Source organism: Aplysia californica, unplaced genomic scaffold (genome assembly GCF_000002075.1).
Source record: "Aplysia californica isolate F4 #8 unplaced genomic scaffold, AplCal3.0 scaffold00061, whole genome shotgun sequence".
Taxonomy (NCBI): Eukaryota; Metazoa; Mollusca; class Gastropoda; order Aplysiida; family Aplysiidae; genus Aplysia; species Aplysia californica.
This window is the reverse complement of record NW_004797331.1, coordinates 1106214-1127421: the sequence shown is the minus strand read 5'-3', so window position 1 is coordinate 1127421 and position 21208 is coordinate 1106214. Positions and strand designations below refer to the sequence as shown.

Genomic DNA, 21208 nt, shown 5'->3' with positions numbered 1-21208 from the left:
TGGTATTGACAAGGACTACCCTGAGAGGAATTCTGACGATCATATGAATGTTAGTAATATATCGCTCAGAAGCTCAGGCAGACGGGCAAGGTAGCCTCAGGAGGTCAGGGCTCAAAGTGTCAAAAACTCAAAAACAAAGGAGCAAAAATCAAAACTGGATAAACCCATATTGGGAATAGAACACTGAAACACAGAGAGAAAAGAGATATATGTAAAAATACGTGACTTTTTTTTTTTTACCTCTCTTGGGAACATCCTGTAGCAGAGACAGCAAAGCTTGAGTGTCAATTTTCTTCATCTCTTCACATCTGGAGAACAACACAAGAGGTGGAAAACAATCCAAAAAAAGTCATCAATGACGCAGACACTGCATCCTTTTTTTAAAAAATACTTAAATAAACAGCACCTGAAACATTTTTAGTTCATTCAAGAAAAAAAAAAAGAAAATTAATATACATTTGTTATAAAGCATAACTGATATAATTACAGTGGGCTTTAAAAAAAAAAATTAACAGCACCTTTCAATATTTTCAATATTAGCAGGCTACCCAACCATCAACCCCTAAAAAGACATTGATGAATTAATCTCTGTGAATACAATTAGGGTACCTAAACACTCTACCACCCCAGGATTCTTGTGAATATGCTAGGATGTCGCTTAATTGTCAAAGATTCCTGCCAATAAGTTGAGACAGACATGTTGCTTGATTGGGTCAGTGGAACAAAAAGGGAATCCCGCGGAAACATCTAAGACAAAAGCAATCGTTTAAAAAAGTGAAAGTAGCATATCGCACCAGTGCACCCATCAACCACCCACTCTCACACCAGTGCACCCATCAACCACCCACTCTCACACCAGTGCACCCATCAACCACCCACTCTCATAACACAGTGTATCCGTCAACCACCCACTCTCATAACAGTGAAATATAATGAGCTTGACAGGTACAAAACACCAGCAGCTGTTTCAACAGGGACAGCAGAAGAAGAAGAGTGGCAAGACACGTTCAACTCACAGAGTGGGGTCCCTCATGGCCCTCTGCACCAGCTCCACCAAATGTTCTGACAGGTCCTCCAGCAGTGGCTGCTTGTGCATGTTGACAAACTGTTCACGGCAAACCTGGGGCGGCACCAAACAATACAGTTACTGACCACATCTAAAGATATGTGATTATATGTATATATATATGATATGTGTGTTATGACATGGTGTAATCAGGCACTCATCAATTTTTGGGCATGTGGAGCTATTGGCATCATCTTAAAGCTTGTTCATTTATCTTGCTTTCAATTTAAAAAAAAAAAAGTACCCATCTATCTTAAATAGAAGTCGAGATATTTGCGATTGAAGGAGGTGTGGATTGCCTGGTTTCAGAGGTAAAATTAGCAAGAAAATGGTCACCAAAATTATGTAACTTCCATAGCTTGAAAGTCCTTTGAAACTGAAAATGTTAATTTTTTTAAAAATTTTGTGCCTTATTCAACATTTTTTAGTCAAATCCACCCAAATACAAATGGACATATCGATAAAAATGGCTAAACTGGTGGAAAAATGCTGGTTTCTTTGATTTCAATATTTTAACAAGTGCCTCATTTCACCATGATGCCTCACATGTTATTTAACTCATTCGCTACGTATTATTTTCGGCTTGTAGACGAATTTTTTTTCCGGAGAGCGAAAGAGATGATGACTAGTGGGCAGTTAAAAGGTCTTTGGGGCCACAAATTCAAATAAATATCAAGGTATTATACACCAATATTTTCAGTATGGTTTGTAGAATACATCTGTAATGTTTATTTATGTATTTTTCAACTTTGGTTCCTGTAAGAGACGATTGTGCAACACAGTTTTGATTGGATGCGGATAAAATTTGAAAATAAAAATGTTTTAATCTTTGGTGAAACTCAAAAAATATGTTTGCACCTAGTCAAATGATACATCAAAATAACCATAAATGAATATAGAACTGGAAAATATTGAAAAGTTTGCAGTTATTTACCTACATTCCATAATATTTGTACATTTTGAACATAACATCCGATATTGAAAAAAAAAAAAATTTTTATAATCTTGAAAAACGATCACAAACAGAAAAAAACCTGCTCGTATCTTATATGGAATTATTCAGAATTGCATTTAGAATAAACCTATACATGTCTTGAGTGGCACTTTTGTGTAATTTCATCAAAAAGTAGTGATTTTGGGGAGAAAAACATATTTTGACTATTTAGATCTAGACCTAGATCTAGCACTCAAAAATATTGATTTCTCAATAACAGTGCATTGGCAATATGAGTCCAATCGTATCAATATTATAAAAAAGAGTCCTACACTTCTTTAGTGGGCAAAATAATGATAGATTTTGTTGTGTAAAATTACAAAAACTGGTGTCCGGGCTGTAATTTTGGCATCGCGATAAAACAAAGTCGAATTTTACACATAATATGTAAAATGCTGGCTTAAAAAATATATAAAATAAAAGATCAGCTTATTTCATATTAGAATAAAGTTAAGCTTGGAATTATTTTTCATCAATCCTTCCGCGAGACTCAGAAAGCATGTGACCCAGCACGCAGGGTACAGTACAGTTAAGCCGACTCGCTCACCGCGGGGCCCGGTGCGGCGCCGGCCGGGTCAACATTCTGTGTTTTTGTCGAAATAACGACAGATCATCGTGTTTGAGGCGATAAAATACTGATTTGTAATGATCTCACAGTCTTGAAAAAAATTAGGCTCCATATATTTGTTATAGTCATTGTACTCCGTTAATGTGGAGATGTTTGTACCTTTTATTGTCTGTCAAACATGGGGTTGCAGCCAGTGACTGACTTTTAACAAATTTGATCAAATTTTAAACAACTACCATTTTCTTAAAAATTGACTGAGAGGTTAAAGAATGGTACCAAAATGCTCAGTGGATATAGGCCTTTCAAATGGAACTGATAAATTTGGCATACAGCTACTTTGAAAATTTAGTTTCTGGTACCTAGTCGAATAAACTACGAAATCGCGTTTCAAAACTGAATCTAAATTTCCGATTTTCAGTGGAAATGCTTGACCCGGAAGTCAACATTATATTATGACCTATGACCTTTATTTTAACATGGAAATGTGGATTGGAATAGAATCTAAGCTAAAATTGAAGATCGGTTCTCGCGCCGCCGGGGGCGGCTTAGCGTACTGACAGCACTTTAGCCGCGCCGCCCCCCACGGCTCGGCGTAGCGAATGGGTTAACAATTCAACAGTCTTCTGACGCCTAATTATTAAGCTGGTTAATGGGTGGTCAACATATGTATGAGTTTACCCTGAACACAAAAGGAGCATGATAAAATTGTTACCTTTTTTTTTCCATCATCCTCTCTTTAAGTGCCAAATCTGAAATTGGCATCAATGAACATGATTCCCAACTCACTTCTCTGCTCCTCTGCTCTAAACAAAATTCTATACAATCTTGGTCTTTTCTCATCACCCATCAGTTCAATTCTTTCTGTAAATTATTCTTGCTCTCCTCTCTCCTCCTTCACTTTACATGTAGTGGGTTTAGTTTAGTCTTTAGAAGAGTTTTACGACACTTGCAACACAAACAGTGCGAAGATAATTTATTTTTTTTATAGTAGAGGGTTTTACGGTGCTCGCAACTGCATAAGGTCATATGAGCGCCATGGGGTGGGTGTCAACAGAGAAGTCTTTACAGGGAATCAAACTTTGACCGCTCACCTCTCTAGCTTCAACAGCACAAGGTCTGCTTCGACTATCCAAGGTATCCCAAAATAGCAGGTTACAAGAGAGTGACAAACATACAAAAGAAGTAGAGGAAAATGACAATAGTAAGGATCAGGAAAGAAAAAGCAGCAGTTCCCTGTTGAAGATCAGGTACAGTTATGAGTGTGACATGAGTCAGCCCATTTACAATTCTACTATGCTTGAACGAGAAATGTCCCCCCTTTGGGAATGGCCTAAAGACACTTCAGTCAGTGGCACTTCCCCAGGGGGTTGCGAAGATAAGAGGTGTTAAATAGAAAGTAATGTACGAAGAAAAGAAGGAGGGATAAGGACGATAGATGTTAGAAGGGAAAGAAAGGGCAAACCCCATCAGAGCAGCTGCCAGCCAACCACACGTTGTGGGGGTCGCGTAATGTCATGTGTGAGTGAGCACACGTCTCCTCACCTTGTTCATGACGGACACATCACAGGCGTGCGTCCAGTAACAGTCGTGGACAGAGACAAACGTGATCCCAGCGCTGGAGCGGACAAGATCAAAGGTCATGGGGTCAGATACACAGACAAAACTCTATGAAGCTAAAACTTACAACTTTTACTTACACTTACACTTACTGCCCACAGTAAAGAAATGTTAACATTCAGTATAAAGCTATACTTCTTGCACACAGAGGAGAAAAGTTAACATACAGTATAAAGCTAAAACTCAATGCACACTGCAGAGAAATGTTAACAAACAGTATAGGGCTATAACTTACTGCAGTTACAGTTGAGAAAATGTTAACAAACAATACAGTATAGAGCTATAGCTTGCTGCATAGAGTAGAGAGAAGTTGTCATACAAGAGCTATAACTTACCACACACAAAAGAGAAACATAAAGTATTAATTAAGCTATAACCTACTACAGACAGTAGAAAGATGTTGACATACAGTACAAAGCTATAACCTACTGCATACAGTAGAGATATCAACATACAGTATTGAGCTGTAACTTCTTATAAATGGTAGTACAGTAAAGAGATGTTGTTAACATACAGCGCAGAGCTAAAACTTACTGCATACAGTAGAAAGATGTCAACATATAGAACAAAGCTAAAACTTACTGCATACAGTAGAAAGATGTCAACATATAGAACAAAGCTAAAACTTACTGCATACAGTAGAAAGATACTGGCTGTCCCCGTCGTTTTATGCAAGAAAAATTTTGAAATTATGCAAACTGAGCCCAAAAATGTTAAATTATGTGATTAAGTTAATTTTAACAGAGAATGATAAAGGAAAATAATCAGAAATTATGCAAAATATGATCAAATTTTGCTGAATTCTGCGGGGTGCATAAAACGATGGGGAGAGATATAGAACAAAGTTAGAACTTACTGCATACAGTAGAGAGATGTCAACATCATATGTGTGGAGTCCAAGGAGTGGATGTAGTTGGGAGGAAATGCGTTCTTCTGCTTCAGAGTGTTGGGTTTGCTAGGAACAGAATGAAAAAACAACAACTGGTGATCAACTTTGTTCAATATTGTCATGTTCACAACACGCACTAATCACTCAACTGCAGGGCTGGTCAGTATAATTGTAGGATCATCACAACATGGTACACAATGCAGGAATACACACTACTTTTTACTGTTCAGAATTTTAAAAGTCTTGTTGAAGCAGAGTATGAAATTTGAACATTTACTGAAGTTAATTCAATTTGAGGATACTTCCTGTATACATGCACGTGTAATAGATTTCTCCTAATACCAATGAAAAGGTTGAAAGAAACCATTATTACAAAATAATAATATCAGATAAAGTAAAGCAATATGAACACGCCATAATTGAAAGCTTGGCTTTATCTTTCTTAAAAACTGTCTTACTAGTTCGAGTGGAGGTCAGCAACTGACAATAACACAAAGGTGCACTTCTTCTTTTCCTTGTTCATCTTTAATGGACATCCCAGTCTCTAGTGGCTACCGGACTCGTAATCGTAAGGTTGCGGGTTTGGGGGTTCGAGCCGTGGGCCAGACGTTGTGTCCTTGGGAAAGGCTTTTAACACAAATTTTCCCCACTTCACCCAGATAAAAATGGGTACCGAGCTACAGACAGTGAAAGATTTTGTCAGTTTGTTAGGGTTTGAGCGCATTACCAGCTGTTTGCACTGTATGCTTCCCGGGAAGCTGAGAATGTTTCTGAGTGTTCTATGGTCTGCTGGGGTAATAATATAGTGCAAAGCGCGTAGAGCTTACTTTCGAGTGGGGACATGCTCTATACAAATGCTATTTATTATTATTATTAGAGCGAAGGCTGCTGTTCATCATAGGTCATCCAGGCCCCTGTAGAGTCTAGAGTCTCTCTGCCCAAGGTGGGGCCAATATTTCTTTCTAAGCATCCAAAGGTGAACCAGCGGACACTGGACACTGCACAGCCACACAACACTGTGGGCGACACTCAAAAATGCCGTGACAGACAAGACAACAAGTGAACAGCAATGCAACAGGAGAAACAGTACCACACTTCTCTTCACTCAGCGATGAGTGTGTGTCTCACTAGCAACAATATTACAATCCTTCTCTGCCTCCCTCCACCAGTCTAATAATGTTGAGGATAAGAGTATATTATGATGTAACAGCAATCATTCTCTACTTACTCCCCTAATGTGTCTGCCAGGTCCTAAAATCTATACCATCCCCTTGTGGTTTGTGTCTATTTTTTTACAATCTCTCGCGTGTTTGTGTCTATTTCTTCCCCCATCCTTCTGTTGTTTGCGTCATTTTTTTCTCCATCTCTAACGTCTTTGAGTCCATTTCTTCACCATCCCTCTTTTGTTTGTGTTTATTTCTTCACCATCCCTCTGTTATTTGCATCCATTTCTTCACCATCCCTCTTTTGTTTGTGTTTATTTCTTCACCATCCCTCTGTCATTTGCATCCATTTCTTCACCATCCCTCTTTTGTTTGTGTTTATTTCTTCACCATCCCTCCTTTGTTTGTGTCTATCCCTCTGTTGCTTTTGTTCTGTAGTCTCACATTTTTTCAAAGCACTATGCGATCGCCAAAGTGTCGACATAGTTCTCATTTATCAAAAAACCTCTTCCCTCACTTTGACAAATGTTACCTAGCCTAGCCCATCGACACAACTACTCACAATTTGTCCTGTTTTGGATCTCCTTTATGAAGTTTCTTGAAGTAAGGCTGTAACACGGGAAATCCAAGCGGCGTCTGCCAGTCCACAGGGAGGACAGCCGAGATCTGCCGCGCCGCCTCTGTCAGCCAGTCCTGAGAGGAGGGAATCACAAAAACCCAGTTAGAGACACATAGTGTTAAAACATCAGAAACATCAGATTGCAAGACAACAAACACATGAACATCCAGTGGGACTGGTTTTAGTGTAGTGCATGTGATCATCATCACCAGCGCCTTTCTCCCCCTGGATCAGGGTATAGGCCATGACCAAACACTTTCCACCTTTCCTTATCCTGGGCTAGCGACTTGATATTATTCCATGTCTTCACATTTTTTTGTACAAGATCAATTTCTGTGACTCTTCTCCAGGTTCCACATGATCTTCTCCTTGATTTTTTACCCTGTGAATTTCAATCCAACACTTTCTCCTTGTTATGTAGCTGCCCTGAAACTGAGAGTATGTCCAATCCATCGCCACCGCCTTCTTCCCCTCTGATCTCTGACACTGTATATGTGATAAAACTCTCTAATTCTCAACTGCAAAATCTGGGAAATTCAGGACATTTAGCAAGCCTGCCTGTGTATAGAAGATCTAATCTACCCTCACACTGCGTGCCTGATGTGAAAAAAGAGAAGATATACAGGGGGGAAAAATGCACATTGATACACAAACTTTGAGTCATTTGCAGGAATAACTAATTCAGAGAATCTGAATCTGCATGTTTAGAGACATTTAATAAAGATGTGGTGATCAAGAAAAAAGAATACATAAACAAGATTATTCTTTCGTCTTTTAACTCTCAGCAGTTCTTGGTATTTTGACCATTTTCGCCTTCACGGCACCCATGGTTAGTATGATTTACCATAGAATATAAAATAACACAGAAAGTATGTCAAATTACATACCATTGGAAAGGAAATTGAATTTCCTATCAAATGAAGGTAATTTCATCATGATATGACCACTGTTGTCTATGTAGTGCTCTGTTATTAGAGGGAGGGACAGGGGAAAAAAAGATAAAATTTCCCAACATGTAACAGTCACAAAGAAAGAAAAAAAAAAGTGTTCTAAGATACCCCAAAAAGTTTATTATGGAGTAAAAGCACTTCCAATTTTGCAATGTGTGTCCAAATTTCATGCATATTGAAAAAAGGATAAAAAAGTTACAAGGTTTTTGACAAAAGATACATTTATCATGTTTCGCGATGAAATAACGACGCGACATAGAAAAAATAAACATCAATGACTTTCCAGTCAATTTCCATCCACAAAATTGCACTCAAAACAGACAAGGCAATACCAAATATTTCAAAATGACAAGAACACACTGTATTCATACAAAATACCAATACCAACAGAGATTTTCATGGAAAAATAGACAAAAATATTGTAGTACGGTACTTTACATCATTGTGGTCCATGACGGAAAAACATTCTACTCCCCCTCCCCACAGCGGTGCCACTGACTGAAGTGTCTTTAGGCATTCCAAAAGGGGGGACATTTCTCATCCTAATGCACAATAGAATTGTAAATGGGCTGATCCAACAATGTCATGCTCATAACTGTGCCTGAACTACAACAGGGAACTGCTGCTTTTTCTTTCCTAATCCTTAGTATCGTCATTTTCCTCTACCTCTTTTGTAAGTTTGTCACACTCTTGTGACCCACTATTTCCGGGGTGCCATGATAGTCAAAGCAGACTTTGTGCTGTTGAAGCTAGAGAGGAGAGCAGAGTAAGTCTGATTCCCTGTAAGGACTTCTCTGTTGACATCCACCCCTTGGCGCTCATATATGACCTTTTGCAGTTGCGAGCGCTGTAAAACCTCTCCTAAAACAAAAAACATTTTTCTACTCAACTGTCCAATAATTGTAGTAAGTGGCAAAAGACTATTCTACAGTATGCTCTGCAAGCAAACAGTTTCTATTTTTATTGAAACAAAAATATCCAATAGTGTGCCCCCATCCTTCCCTGTGTAAACTTCATAATTGTATGTGTACCCATTCATCGAATCTGCAACCACCCGTAACTTCATCCCCCATTTAGTTATCCTTTATGTATTGCCTGAAACTGTATCTCCCCTTATTTTGAACCATCCTCTCATCTATGCTAACACACTGGTTAGGTTGCCAATACTTCATACATTTCATACTCAAAAAATAGTGCACAAACCTAACTTTCCGTAGCTTATCAGTACCTCGCTCAGTGTCTGGATTGCATAATTTTAAAAAAGACTGAATTTGTTTGAAATTTAGTTTGCTCATGTATGCCCTTGCCCATAGTCCATGAAAACAGGTTTTCGTAGACCAGTACAGCTCTAAATTTGGTAGATGAACAATAGACATATACATTAGCAGTCCAACGAACTTGAGAAACATCTCAGAGTCAAGATCCTCCCAGGAGCGAAAGACAGATGGTTTGTTGGGTCCTGTCATCGGGGCGTACTCATTAGAGAAGAGGCAGATCTGATTCACCATCTCAGTGCAGAAAAACAGTTTGAAGAAGGATGCTGAGGAAATAAGAAGACAAGAAGAAGACATAAGTTACATAAGTCATTTGGAAAGGATAGTCTGCTTGGAACACTGACATCAATCGAACTGTCAGAAAATCCTGGCCCACAAGGTAATATCAGTTTTAACTACATAATGGCATCAAGAGTGTTTTCTACAAATGAATAACAAAGGTCCCCAGGTGTAACATGTGAATCAGTGAACTCACCTGCCTGTCGGAGTGAAGTAAGGGCAAACAGAAAGCAATTACAAAAATAAAAATTTCTCGTACTCCGTGCAATAATGCTCTCACCTGGCGTCAGAAAACTTCGGATGTCCTGTCGGGTGATACAGTCAGGGAGATGCAGGCCAACAGCACGGCAGGCCTAAACTGAGGCAGTGGTTCTGGTGGGCCATCATCCTGGTCCGCGTAAGACTGGTTACGTGGAGGTTGTGGCTAGTTTCTGAGGGAAGAAAATAAGCAAAGGATTAGGACGCTATCGGCGGAGTCGAAGTTGACATGTTGATAAGGCCTATGTCATAGGCACTTATTTCTAGATCTAGATCTAGATCTAGACAGAGGCAGACCTTGAACAAAGCTGTTCTGTCATTATCATCATATTATCACAATGATAAAATCTTAGCAGGGAATAAGGCTACTGTACACGGGTGAGGTGTAAACAAAAACAAACTTCCTGTTTGAGGAATTGCTGTGTAAACAATAACATGACAACCGTAGCTAGGCACATAAAAAAGTTAATTAAAATTTTTTAGAGGCAAACCATGCTTTCACAACTTCAGGTTACCACAAATAACTATTCTGTAAGCTTGAAGTAACAATACCAGTGGCCTAAACCCACTAGAATACATGTTATAGGCTTTCTTGTGCAGAGGCAGGATGTAAACAAAACACTAACCTGTTGTTTTGATCACGATTGGTCAAAGTCGGGGCTTGGTTTCCGTCCTCGGGACCCTCATCGTCCGATTCTGGTACCCAGACATCAGATTCTTCATCCATTGAGTCATTCAGGTCAATATCAGACTCATCTGACGACATTTTTACGCTTTTTTCCGATTTTTAGTGTAGAAACTTCACAGCTGGCCTTCTCCCAAAATCCAAAATGGCGGCGGAGAGAACGTAAACAAACGCTGATTTTCCGTGCACCAAATTTTTACAATATTTTATAAATTATGATTATTTTTATGAAAAATATATAGATTCAACCCTTTTTTATGATAAAAAAGGTATTAGAAGCATCAAAATGTAAAAAGGAATGGATTTCTGCCGTTAGATCTACACCCGATGCTCATCGTACGAATTCGTACGATTTTCCTTTCGGTGAACTGCTGAGAGTTAAAGAAACTGGGGTTCTATTAAATTCTATTTCAAAGGATGTGATATCCCCGGAACAAGCTTTCACCCTAACCACATAAGATATTTTGAGACTACAAAATTATGCGCTGACAAGTGAATACCAAAAAAGATAGACAGTAAAGAAAGAGCACTCTGAGAAACAGACAGACCTGTCCAAACCATGAGAACAATACAGCGTGTTCATACAAATCAGCTGACGTTTTTAAGTGGCAACACAAGTTAGGCAGAGATAAAAGCAATTCCCAGGATACTTGAATCAATATAACCTTGAATGTCTTGCCCTCTCTCAAAAGTGAAGGAAGAAGAAGACGGAGTAAGAAGAAGAGATAGAGGAGGAGAAAAGAAGAAGCACAACAGTACAACTTACCTGAATGTCTTTTGTAGCTGTGAACATTTCTCTCAAGCACACGAAGGTTCGGTCTGTGAGATACAGGCTGGCTTCCCATGCCTTCTCTGTGGGGAAGTCTGGTATGTCTTTGAGCTGTCTGTGGATCTGTAGCTTGGCTCCAAACTTGGTCACTCCGTACACAGTGGTCATGATGGTCTGTTTAATGACCTGTGAATACGAGAAATATTTCACTTATCGAGACGGTTCACTCTGATCCCCGAAGTGCACCTCAGGATCCAGTATTCTGAGACACTATCAAAGAATTTTGCACAGGCCTAAATAAAGATAGCAGTACTGGAAAATAGGCTTTCTTTTCAAATTTGAATTCCTTATCATCTCCAAACACTAACTAAAAACTTTCACTCAAAAGCAATCCACAATTTTCTGTCAAGAAACATAAGGGCATTTTATACAAGTTTTAAAAATTATTTTTTTCACTCTACCAGAGGACACAGGTAATAGTTCATTTGATACAGTTAAACACTGTTGGTATTAGATCCATACACAACCAGCTGCTATCTATGTTGTATTATAAGAGATAAAACTGTCACAAAGGCAGGTCTACCACCATGAAAGAGGCTGGGTGACTGGGAGAGGACATGTGAGAGAGGGAGAGAGAAAGAGAGAGAGAGAGAGAGGAAGAGAGAGAGAAAGAGAAAGAAAGAGAGAGAGAAAGAGGGAGGGGGGGGGGGGTGCGCGTTGAAAATTGTGTGTAAGCGTGTGAGTTTACAAGTGTTTTTATAACTGTGTCCATATGATGCAACTTGTGTATATTTGATGCTGCAGAAGTCTTTAAAGAAAATTACAGTCTTCCTTTAAAGGCTCAGTAAAACAAATCAATATGATTTTTTATCACTGCAAACAGTTCTTCTCATACAAACCTTTCTCTTGATGAAACCATCCAGAATTTGGGCAATTTCAACATCGTTTTCTGCATCTTTCTTCCTTTCTCGCTCCACCTGCAGACGACAGAGTGAGTGAATGAGGAATGTTGAGTCTGTCTGAGTAATGGAGTAAGGTATACAAAAACGCAACAGTTAACACAACTTATGCTGGTACAAATATAGAAAACCCAAGTTATAGCAGGCACAGAAATTAGGCAGTGTTTTCTCAAGATGTTATCAAATTAATGTACTGACATTGCCCCAAAACTGAGCCAACTTTGTACTGCAACAGCTAAGCATGGGAGGAACATCTCTCCCCCCCCCCCTCACCCCTCTCTCTTTCTCTCTCTCTCTCTCTCTCTCTCTCACTCTCTCTCTCTCTCTCTCTCTCTCTGTCCATCTCTCCCCCCCCCCTCACCCCCACCCACACAGCCACTTACCAGTTCCACGACATCACTGTAGACATCCTGCGGTATATCAAAGGGATGTAAATTGACTGACTCTGCTCCTGCCTGGTCTCTGCCAATGGCCGCATAGTGCTGGAGGCCATTACACGAACCGTCCTGGGTGGAACAAAAACACATTCAGACTATTTCCTCCAATCAAACACTACCCGAAACCAATTCTTAAGTTGCAGTTTTGCGATGTTTTGCTCTAACCGTGTAACAGATTCCTTCAAAAAATTTTGAACAACCAAAAGAAAAAAGAAATCATTTCCATCTGAAAGACTAGAGAAAGTCTCAAATGTTAGCCAATAGAACTTCCACAATATTTATAATGCATGTTGACCCTCACTTCACCCCCTAAAATACTTCTTATAGAACTTACGCTTGCATTTAGACGTTTTATTATTAAATTTCTTAAAACCAAAATTATGTGTCATGATGTGGTGGAATCAGGCACTCGTCAATTTTTGGAGATGTAGGGTTATTAGTATCACCTGAACGCTTATTCATTTGCCTTGCTTTCAATTTAAAAAATATCCATCCATCTTGAATAGAAGTCGAAATATTTGCGATTGAAGGAGGTGGCGTCGCCCGGTTTCAGAGGTAAAATTACCGAGAAAATGGCAACTAAAGTTTGGTAGCTTCAATAGCTTGAGATTCTTTAAACTGAAAAATTACATATTTTGTGCCTTTGATAAATGTTTTTCAGTAAAACTCACTTGGAAATGTATTTTTATATAGACACAAAAGGTGTTGAGCCAAAAAATGAAAATTCGACGAAAAGTGCCAAAATGACAGAAAAATGATGTTTCTTCAATTCCATTATTTTGACGAGTGCCTGATTTCACCACGCTGCCTCACATATTCTGCCTGGTAAGATGGAAGAAACAACCCAAACACAGTAAAGTCTAAAAAACACCAAATCTAAACATCATTGATTAAAAGCACTTTTTTTCCACCCACCTGATGCACAGGGAAATGGCACACATAGTCCTCAATGTTTCCTTCATGTCTGGCAATCTGAGCCAGCTCCATGCAACAGGCCAGTGTCTGCCATGGCTCATCCGACTGTTGCCACCACTTCCTGCCCTGAGAAAATAACCAAAGGTACAGTCTAACAGTGTCACAAACTCCACACCAGAGACAAGCTGCAGCAACAGCACAAAGTCACAAAGTCCACAATGCAGATCAACAATAGCACTGGCACAATCAAAAACACAAACTCCACACAATACAAATGGGAATATTTTTTTGACTTAAGTAAACCTATTGAATTTGGTTCATGACATTAAAAAAACAACAACCAAAGTTAAAAACTCCATTACTCTCAAAGATTCCAAACATGGCATTTCAGAAACTTGTGACTGATGGCAATGCCTATTTACTTGTGGATTTGATTGACTGTTTTTAGAGGATTTTATTTTAGGAAAACCTGATTATAAACTCTTGAATATTTGCAATGTCGTTTTGAGGTAAAACTTAAACAAAAAAAGCAATAGAACTTTTCTCAGTTCTAATGGGCAAAAATGTCTATTTGTTCAACCAACTGTTTCATTAATTTAAAATGGAAACTCTAAATAAACAAAGTTAACAGTTAATCTGAAAAAATCAGACGTAAATGTGACCTGCTCCATGTTAATTAGATGAGCTATACTATATTGATAATTTTTGCAGGCAGAAAGACCTTGAGTCATTTTCATTTAGATTTCAAAACAACAAATCTTTATAGTAAGACAAAGTTTACAAAAAAGCTTATAAAGTAAAGTTCAGATTATTACAGAAAGTTAGGTCCCTTATTGATTTAAACATACAGAGCAGACCAAAGCCTCTTACTGTCAGTGGGTGATCAGCAGAATCTAGAATATCTTCCATAATGCTATCCGCATACTCAAGTCGCTCTTGGTTCGAACACCTGTAAAAAAAAAACACACAGATCAAACCAAGATATATATATACACACACTATAATGATTATTTTCAAAATTCAGAAGAAAAATGTAAAAACACTTTTGATGTTATAAAACCAGGAGAAAATTGTTTTATATATGTAAAAGGGGAAAGACAAACCTACAAAAGATCATTGACAAAGTCTTCAAAGTTACATTCTTATTTAATTTCAAACAATCTATTTTTTAGTTATAACTTATTAAGTCGATCAGAGCAAAATTTAAGAATAAACAATAACATTATTACCACACCATTTGATGGAATTAGAATTTTCGCCCCTCAACTCTATAACAGAAGCTCATAATAAACAAAGATTTTTTTTAAAACACAAGAAAACACTTTTTATTACAAAAGAAATACCTAAATAGACAATTCATTAGGAATATAATTGTTTAGAAAATTTTTTAAAAAGGGAAAATCCTGTCATAAATGTAGGCCTACTCCCATGGGCCATAAAATAAAAACTTATTCGCACATGCACACAAATACTCCTAATCTCTAATACTGATGTACACGCTTACAGAAAAACCTATTCCTAAACACTACACCGACACATGGAAAAATGTGACTGTGGGATGGCAATAATAAGATGTGAGAAAAGGGTAACACCAAAATCATGCAGTGTATGAAACAAACCTTTTCTTCAGGCCCGTGAGGTTGATGAGGTGAATCTTGAGCCAGTCTAACCCTTTGTCTCCGAGAGGTTTCCCTTTGGCAAATAGCAACATCCCACGGACATTGTCACTGCCTGTATACACGCAGGGGAAAGACAAAGAGGAAGACTTAGACCATTGAATAATAACAGCCAGTAAACAGCCTCAAAATTAACAAGAGCATAAGAGAACAAAAGTACCGGTATTCATGCTAGATCTCAGGGGTGGTTAGCTGCTGGTTCTTCAACCTGCAGTGAACTGATTTTTATGTATGTCACCATTTTCTCCTACTTCTTTGGGCTCCTTGCCTTCAGGCAGCAACATTCCCATTTCGAAGGACTCAGATTTTGTTCCTTCACACCAACTAGAGTATTTTCAGTTTTGGTAGGAACTAATGGACATTAATTAAGTGGAGGGAAAATGTAATACAGTCCACGCCGGCTTTAAGCACGCCGGCATAAAGCACGTTTCGGACTCAAGCACGCTAAACTGCTCTTACCGAATTTTTGCTATATAAACTACACGCCTTTAAGAACGGTAACTTCGGCTTCAGGCACGCTTCATTTACAAGACAGTCAATAGTTTTATGATGACCCATCGAAGTTTGAACACAGTCTACCCCTCAGCAGTGAGTGTGTTATTAAGAGAAACAAAAACAGCGCAAGTTATGGACACACACACATGCGCAGAGAGGAAGCCAGAGAGATGCATACAGCCACACGCAAGGACATAGGATCTCGCCTAGGGCAAAGCTACACACACAAAAAAAAAAATTTTAATACAAAGACAGTCAGGGAGGTCAGAAAAGGAGGCAGGCTGCAATTTCACCTTATAGCCCCTCGCTATCCGATAATCCTGATTTGGTATCACATGCGAGGTGGGATCAAAGACCGTATTTGGGGGGTGAAGGTGGTGGTATGAATGTGGTACAGCGTGCAGTGGTACGCACAGGCAATGTGTAGGCCGCATGTGCTGTATCGTGACAGGTCGTCCAAATTAAGTTTTTATTTCCCATTCGACCGCAAAACAAAACAAACAAACAAACAAATGAAAACTACCATGGCGGGTAAAAATAACAGAAATAACAGTGCTCACTTTTGCAGGACCACTATAGGCCTAGATCTACCTACAAAGGGAAATGGCGCAGGAAATTTTCTACATGAAAATCTCTGGATTATATCTACTTCGCACTCAAGCACGCTTCGGCATTAAGCACGCTTCAGCTTTCTCCCGATGACCGCGCTTAAAGCCGGCGTGGACTGTACAGGTGCACAGAAACAACACAAAAGGAAAGAGAGAAAAAAAAAGGGACTAACCAGCCCCGTACAGGCATTTATATTTACCTAAGTGGTTGAAATGAGGTGGGAGTGGATATGTCCTGCCCCGGAAATCCATGGAGTGAGGAAACCAAAATGTCTCATCACGAAACTGTTGAGAAAACATAAAATTTTTAATCATTTTGCCCTGCACTTGTTTAAGTAAAGAGAAGTATGTCGAGAAAATAATAGAGCAAGGTAAATCAAGACAGACAAGCAGAAATACAAAAGAGCAAAAAGAAAAGATGTAGGGCCTATCAGTGTTGCCCTCCGTCAGCTCTGTGCCTGTGAAACTGACCACATATACAGTACACAAGCGAATACAACAAGAGTAAAATAACACTGTGAGTGGTTTACTCAAAGAGATAGAAAGTTATTTTTAGTAAAGAATGAAACAACGAAGGAAGTATTAAAAAATCTGACTAACGATCAATTAAATTTCTCCCAAGACAGATGCAAATATGGCAATGCCCAAAGTTAACAAACATGCAAATAAATTAAATTGCATGAAGACTAAAACTGGAAGTCATTTATCTTGTTAGCGATAAAGAGACTTGTATACACATAAACTATCTGTCTGTAAAGAGGACCAGTTCCACTGATTACCTCGTTAGTAAGAAATATAATCAATCAGTCTATATATAGAAGACTGTTCTAGAGATTCAATACGCATCAACTATTTGTCAGCATAAAGAAAAACAGTTCTAGTGATCCCTAGTTAACAATAGAGGCTTGAATACACATCAACTCCTTTCCTGTTTAATGAAAAACAATTACGTTTTATTTGTAAGATATAGAGAGAACATTTATGTACTTACCCTCTCAGCTATAGAGAGCCTGTACACATAAGCTGTTCATCTCTATTTATAGAATACTTTGCTAGCTATCGAGAGCCTGTACACATAAACTATCTGTCTCTTTAAAGAGGTACAACAGATTACCTTGTTAGCTATAAAGAGCCTGTTCACATATGTTATGTCTCCACATAGATTACCTTGTTAGCTATAGAGAGCCTGTACAAGTCAGTACACCACAAGCCGTGCATGTCCTGTTTCTGCTGCTGCAGCTGGATACGCTCGCGATACAACAACGCTTTCTCTTTGCTGGACATCTCCCTGTCGGGAAGGAAAAGAACGGGAGAGGTTACGGGGGAAGCTTGATTCTTGAATCTGAGTCACAATAATGAAACAATAATGAATGATGATTCCTGATTCTAACTGAGGACTTTAAAACACCAACCTCGGCTATGGGTCTACAACAAAAACAAAACAAAAAAAGAGTTGACCTGTTTCTTCAGGTGACACAATCAGTGCATGGCACCATCCATTAGGTACCACAAACTGAAATTTCAAAGTCCTCCGATTTCATATTTAACTGCACTACCTTATAGAATGTATCATTCTGAGCATTTTGATACCAAATTTATACATATAGCTTCATTTTTAACATAGTCATGAACTTCTGAAGTTGCAGGAAAATGTTACAGTTTTTTAATTGCGAAATATCTACACTTTGAGATGTCACAACATTCTTAAATTTGAAATGGACATTCACAAAAACTTGTAGACACACCCCTATGCACATAGAGAACAAGCTAAATTTTTTTCTGGGCTATCAAATGACCAGAAGATGCAAATTTATTGACGTAAACATGGCTTTTTGACCAAAACGGCAAGAAATACAAGAGGAGGTTAAAATCATCACTCGTGACCACCGGTTTATCGGCTGCGCACCGGGCCATGCTGAAGGGAAGGAGAGAGAATTTGTACCAAACCAAGGCGATGGTGCCTGCTTGCGAGCCGACGGGGAGCGTCCGGTGTTTATTTGCGTATAATGGCTGTATTATTCTTGAAGAGGAAAGAATGGGCTTTCTGCCGATATATTTACGTAGTCAGTCCGATCACTGGTTCCATAAAAAAACAGCACCGAAAGTTTTCACACGCAAATATCTTCTATTAATTCTTTAAGGACAGTCTTTAGAAATACATCACCGGAAAGAGCGTCTTCTCATCTTGAAATATTGACGAATCAGATTGCAGTATTTAATACCATACGCTCCCCGTTCCTGTTCAACCGAGGTCACTCAAAAAATCAATACACGAAACGCACAGCCGCAACAGTGAAAACCTCGATAGTGTTGTCTTTTATCCCGCAAGATTTTGCTTACAAAAGAATCGTTGATTCAAATAAATAATACCACTAAAAAGAGGAAAAGATCCTCTATCCTCTGATATATCAAGTGTCTGTGTGTATGCATGATCACACAGTGTTTTAGGAGGGGAAAAATATGGGTTTTGCCACAGGGGCGCACGGCCAGTTTGCGGTACCTACATCCCTAAGTTTCTGAGAGAGATAAACTTACGAAGTTACTGCTGGCAGAGGTGGCATTTCTGACGCAGGGGGAGAAACTTTGAGCAGGTTGTCTCCCTTATTGTTGAACAGCTGTATCTGTAGGTCAAGAATCTGGATAGGAAAGATGAGAAGAAGCAAAAATGAATTTTAACTCTTAGTATACGGTGAAACTATTCCTCTTTTGTACGCTGTCCAAGTTTTGTCATTTAGGTTTTCCAAAATTACAATCTTCACAGTTACTCTGCTCCTTTTAACCTATTTGCATTGAAAAACTGAGTGAAAATGAACAATCCGAGCAGTAATCATCCAGTTTGATTGAAGATAACATGGGCTGGGGTTTGGAACATGTTTTCTGTGACTGTAACTATAAAAGACCAAGCGATGCCTTGGAGCCAGCTGAACTGGCGTACCGTATACTAAGAGTTAGTAAGTATAAGATTGAACCAGGGAGAGCAATGTGTGTTTGTCACATGCTTAGAGTTTCTCGTAACTAGTTATTTGCTTTAACTCAAGCAAAATGTAAGTCTACTCCCTGCTTTATCACATCAAGTTTTACTTCAGCATAAGTAAGAATTTTACGCACTTGCGACGCAATAAGGTCACATAAGTACCAAAGATTAGAGGGTGACAAACACAAAAAAAGAATAAGGGGGGATAAGGATAAACCTTTGATAAGAAAGAAGGAGCAAACTACACCAGAGCATCCACCAACTGCCCACTCAGCAGCAAGTTTAGTTTAAATATTTAAATGATAGCATTTTCAGCATTAAAAAATATAGACTTCAAGCAAAAAAGAAAGTAACACTTACCAAAATTTAAAGAAAAGAATGAGCATTTGGCATATGAGGATACAATTGTAGGACAGGGCAAGTCGATATTTTTTATTAATGAGGTAAACAAGAAAAAAACTAACGCAGCATCTAGCCTGTAGACGGGCTGATTTTGAAGAGTTAATATTGTTTCCTCGTGACAGCTTATCATGACCCTCTTTACCTAGCCATAACCCACCTCAGACTTAGCTTTAATCTCATATGTGCTGGAAGTATTTTCCTTCCAAACAATAAAATAAAGCAAAACAAAAATTTGTGTGCTCAACTACTATATGGATTGCCAGGGGATGTTCAATAAAAATACAACTTAAGCACTTAACGTAGTTCAATGCTGTATTCCATCATAGGACTGAAGAGGTAATTTTAGAATGAATATGCAGTAAGTAGATCAAACAAAAAGACAATGACTGATAAAAGTAGTGCCCGTACTGGTGTATTTATCTTCCAGGCACAAGCACTGAGTGTGTTGAGGCTGTCCAGTACGGCTGAGTACTGCGTCTCTTTCACATCCTTCAGGGCGTCCACATGGTGAATGTCGTCACCAATTCGCACCAGGGCATCTGGGAATAAGCATGATCTAAGGTTAACGGCAGGGTTAGTTTAGTTTTAGTAAGGTTTTACCGCGTTCGTAACTGCATAAGGTCATATGAGCGTCAAGGGGTGAAAGTCAACAGAGAAGTCCAAATGGGGAATCAGGCTTCCTCTGCTCACCTCTCTAGCCTCAGCAGCACAAAGTCTGCTTCGACTATCAAGGCACCCCGGAAATAGCAGTTCACAAGAGAGCGACATACATACAAAAGAAGTAGAGAAGAATTATGACGATAGTAAGGATGAGAAACGAAAAAGCAGCAGTTCCCTTTATGTTGTTCCCGCACAGTAGAAGCATGACATTGATAAATCAGCCCATTTATAATTTTACTGTGCATAAGAACATGTTAATATCCCCCCTTTGGGAATGGCCTAAAGACACTTCTGTCAGTAGTATTGCCCTAGGGGGATGTCAGAGTTAAAGGTGTATGGCCAGTCAGTGAGGTCGGGAAAGGTGAAAGGGTCAAAGGTTAATGGCACGTCAGTGGAATTGGAAAAAGGTCAACGGACATGAGTAGAGCAGTGAACAGCAGTATAGTCAAACCTGCCGTGATGGCTACCTGTAAAATACGGACACCTGAAAAAATGGCCACTTTTCATTTCACCCCCTTGCATTTTTTCTATATAATTTAACTGAGTAAAATCCCCATGAGGCAGATTGTATGTTTGTGTGCACATTCACATGTGCATGTCTGACAACATTGATGTGCGTACGCATGCACATGAGAGCACAATATAGCAGAAGTATACACATGCAGGTTCCACATCCATGTGTACACTAGTCAATACACTAGGAAAATTGAATGTGTGTAAGATCAAAAGCTCACTTTAAAACATATTTCTATTAATTTGGTGCATGTGAGCATGTAAAATTGTGTATACGACATCTACATGTTTCTAAAAACACACCTCACTAGATCCCAGCAGCAGAAAAAGGATACTCTTGAAAGACAACTCGCTACACCCTAGCAACAAAACTGCCAAAGACAACTCACTACCCCCCAGCAACAAAAACTGCTAGTGTTAATTCACTACCACCCAACA

At 38.9% G+C, this 21208-nt stretch overlaps 1 protein-coding gene and 1 long non-coding RNA gene across 2 annotated transcripts in view; both read right to left on the bottom strand.

Moving 5' to 3' along the window:
- LOC101863245 (DNA-directed RNA polymerase, mitochondrial) overlaps positions 1-21208 on the bottom strand; it is a 50782-nt gene that overhangs the window by 2665 nt on the left and 26909 nt on the right. The window contains exons 17-31 of the mRNA XM_005093281.3: positions 20006-20136; positions 18757-18857; positions 17389-17509; positions 16422-16506; positions 15062-15173; positions 14313-14391; positions 13443-13568; positions 12474-12596; positions 12031-12108; positions 11129-11317; positions 6860-6990; positions 5102-5200; positions 4171-4243; positions 1017-1120; positions 241-308 (exon numbers count right to left, since the gene is read on the bottom strand). Coding sequence (XP_005093338.1) covers positions 241-308; positions 1017-1120; positions 4171-4243; positions 5102-5200; positions 6860-6990; positions 11129-11317; positions 12031-12108; positions 12474-12596; positions 13443-13568; positions 14313-14391; positions 15062-15173; positions 16422-16506; positions 17389-17509; positions 18757-18857; positions 20006-20136 — 1620 coding nt within the window. The remainder of the gene's footprint in view (positions 1-240; positions 309-1016; positions 1121-4170; positions 4244-5101; positions 5201-6859; positions 6991-11128; positions 11318-12030; positions 12109-12473; positions 12597-13442; positions 13569-14312; positions 14392-15061; positions 15174-16421; positions 16507-17388; positions 17510-18756; positions 18858-20005; positions 20137-21208) is intronic.
- LOC101863088 lies at positions 8743-10654 on the bottom strand. The gene is made up of 3 exons (XR_220214.3): positions 10304-10654; positions 9700-9850; positions 8743-9406 (listed from the first exon to the last, which is right to left on the bottom strand). It is a non-coding gene; the product is annotated as an uncharacterized LOC101863088 (long non-coding RNA).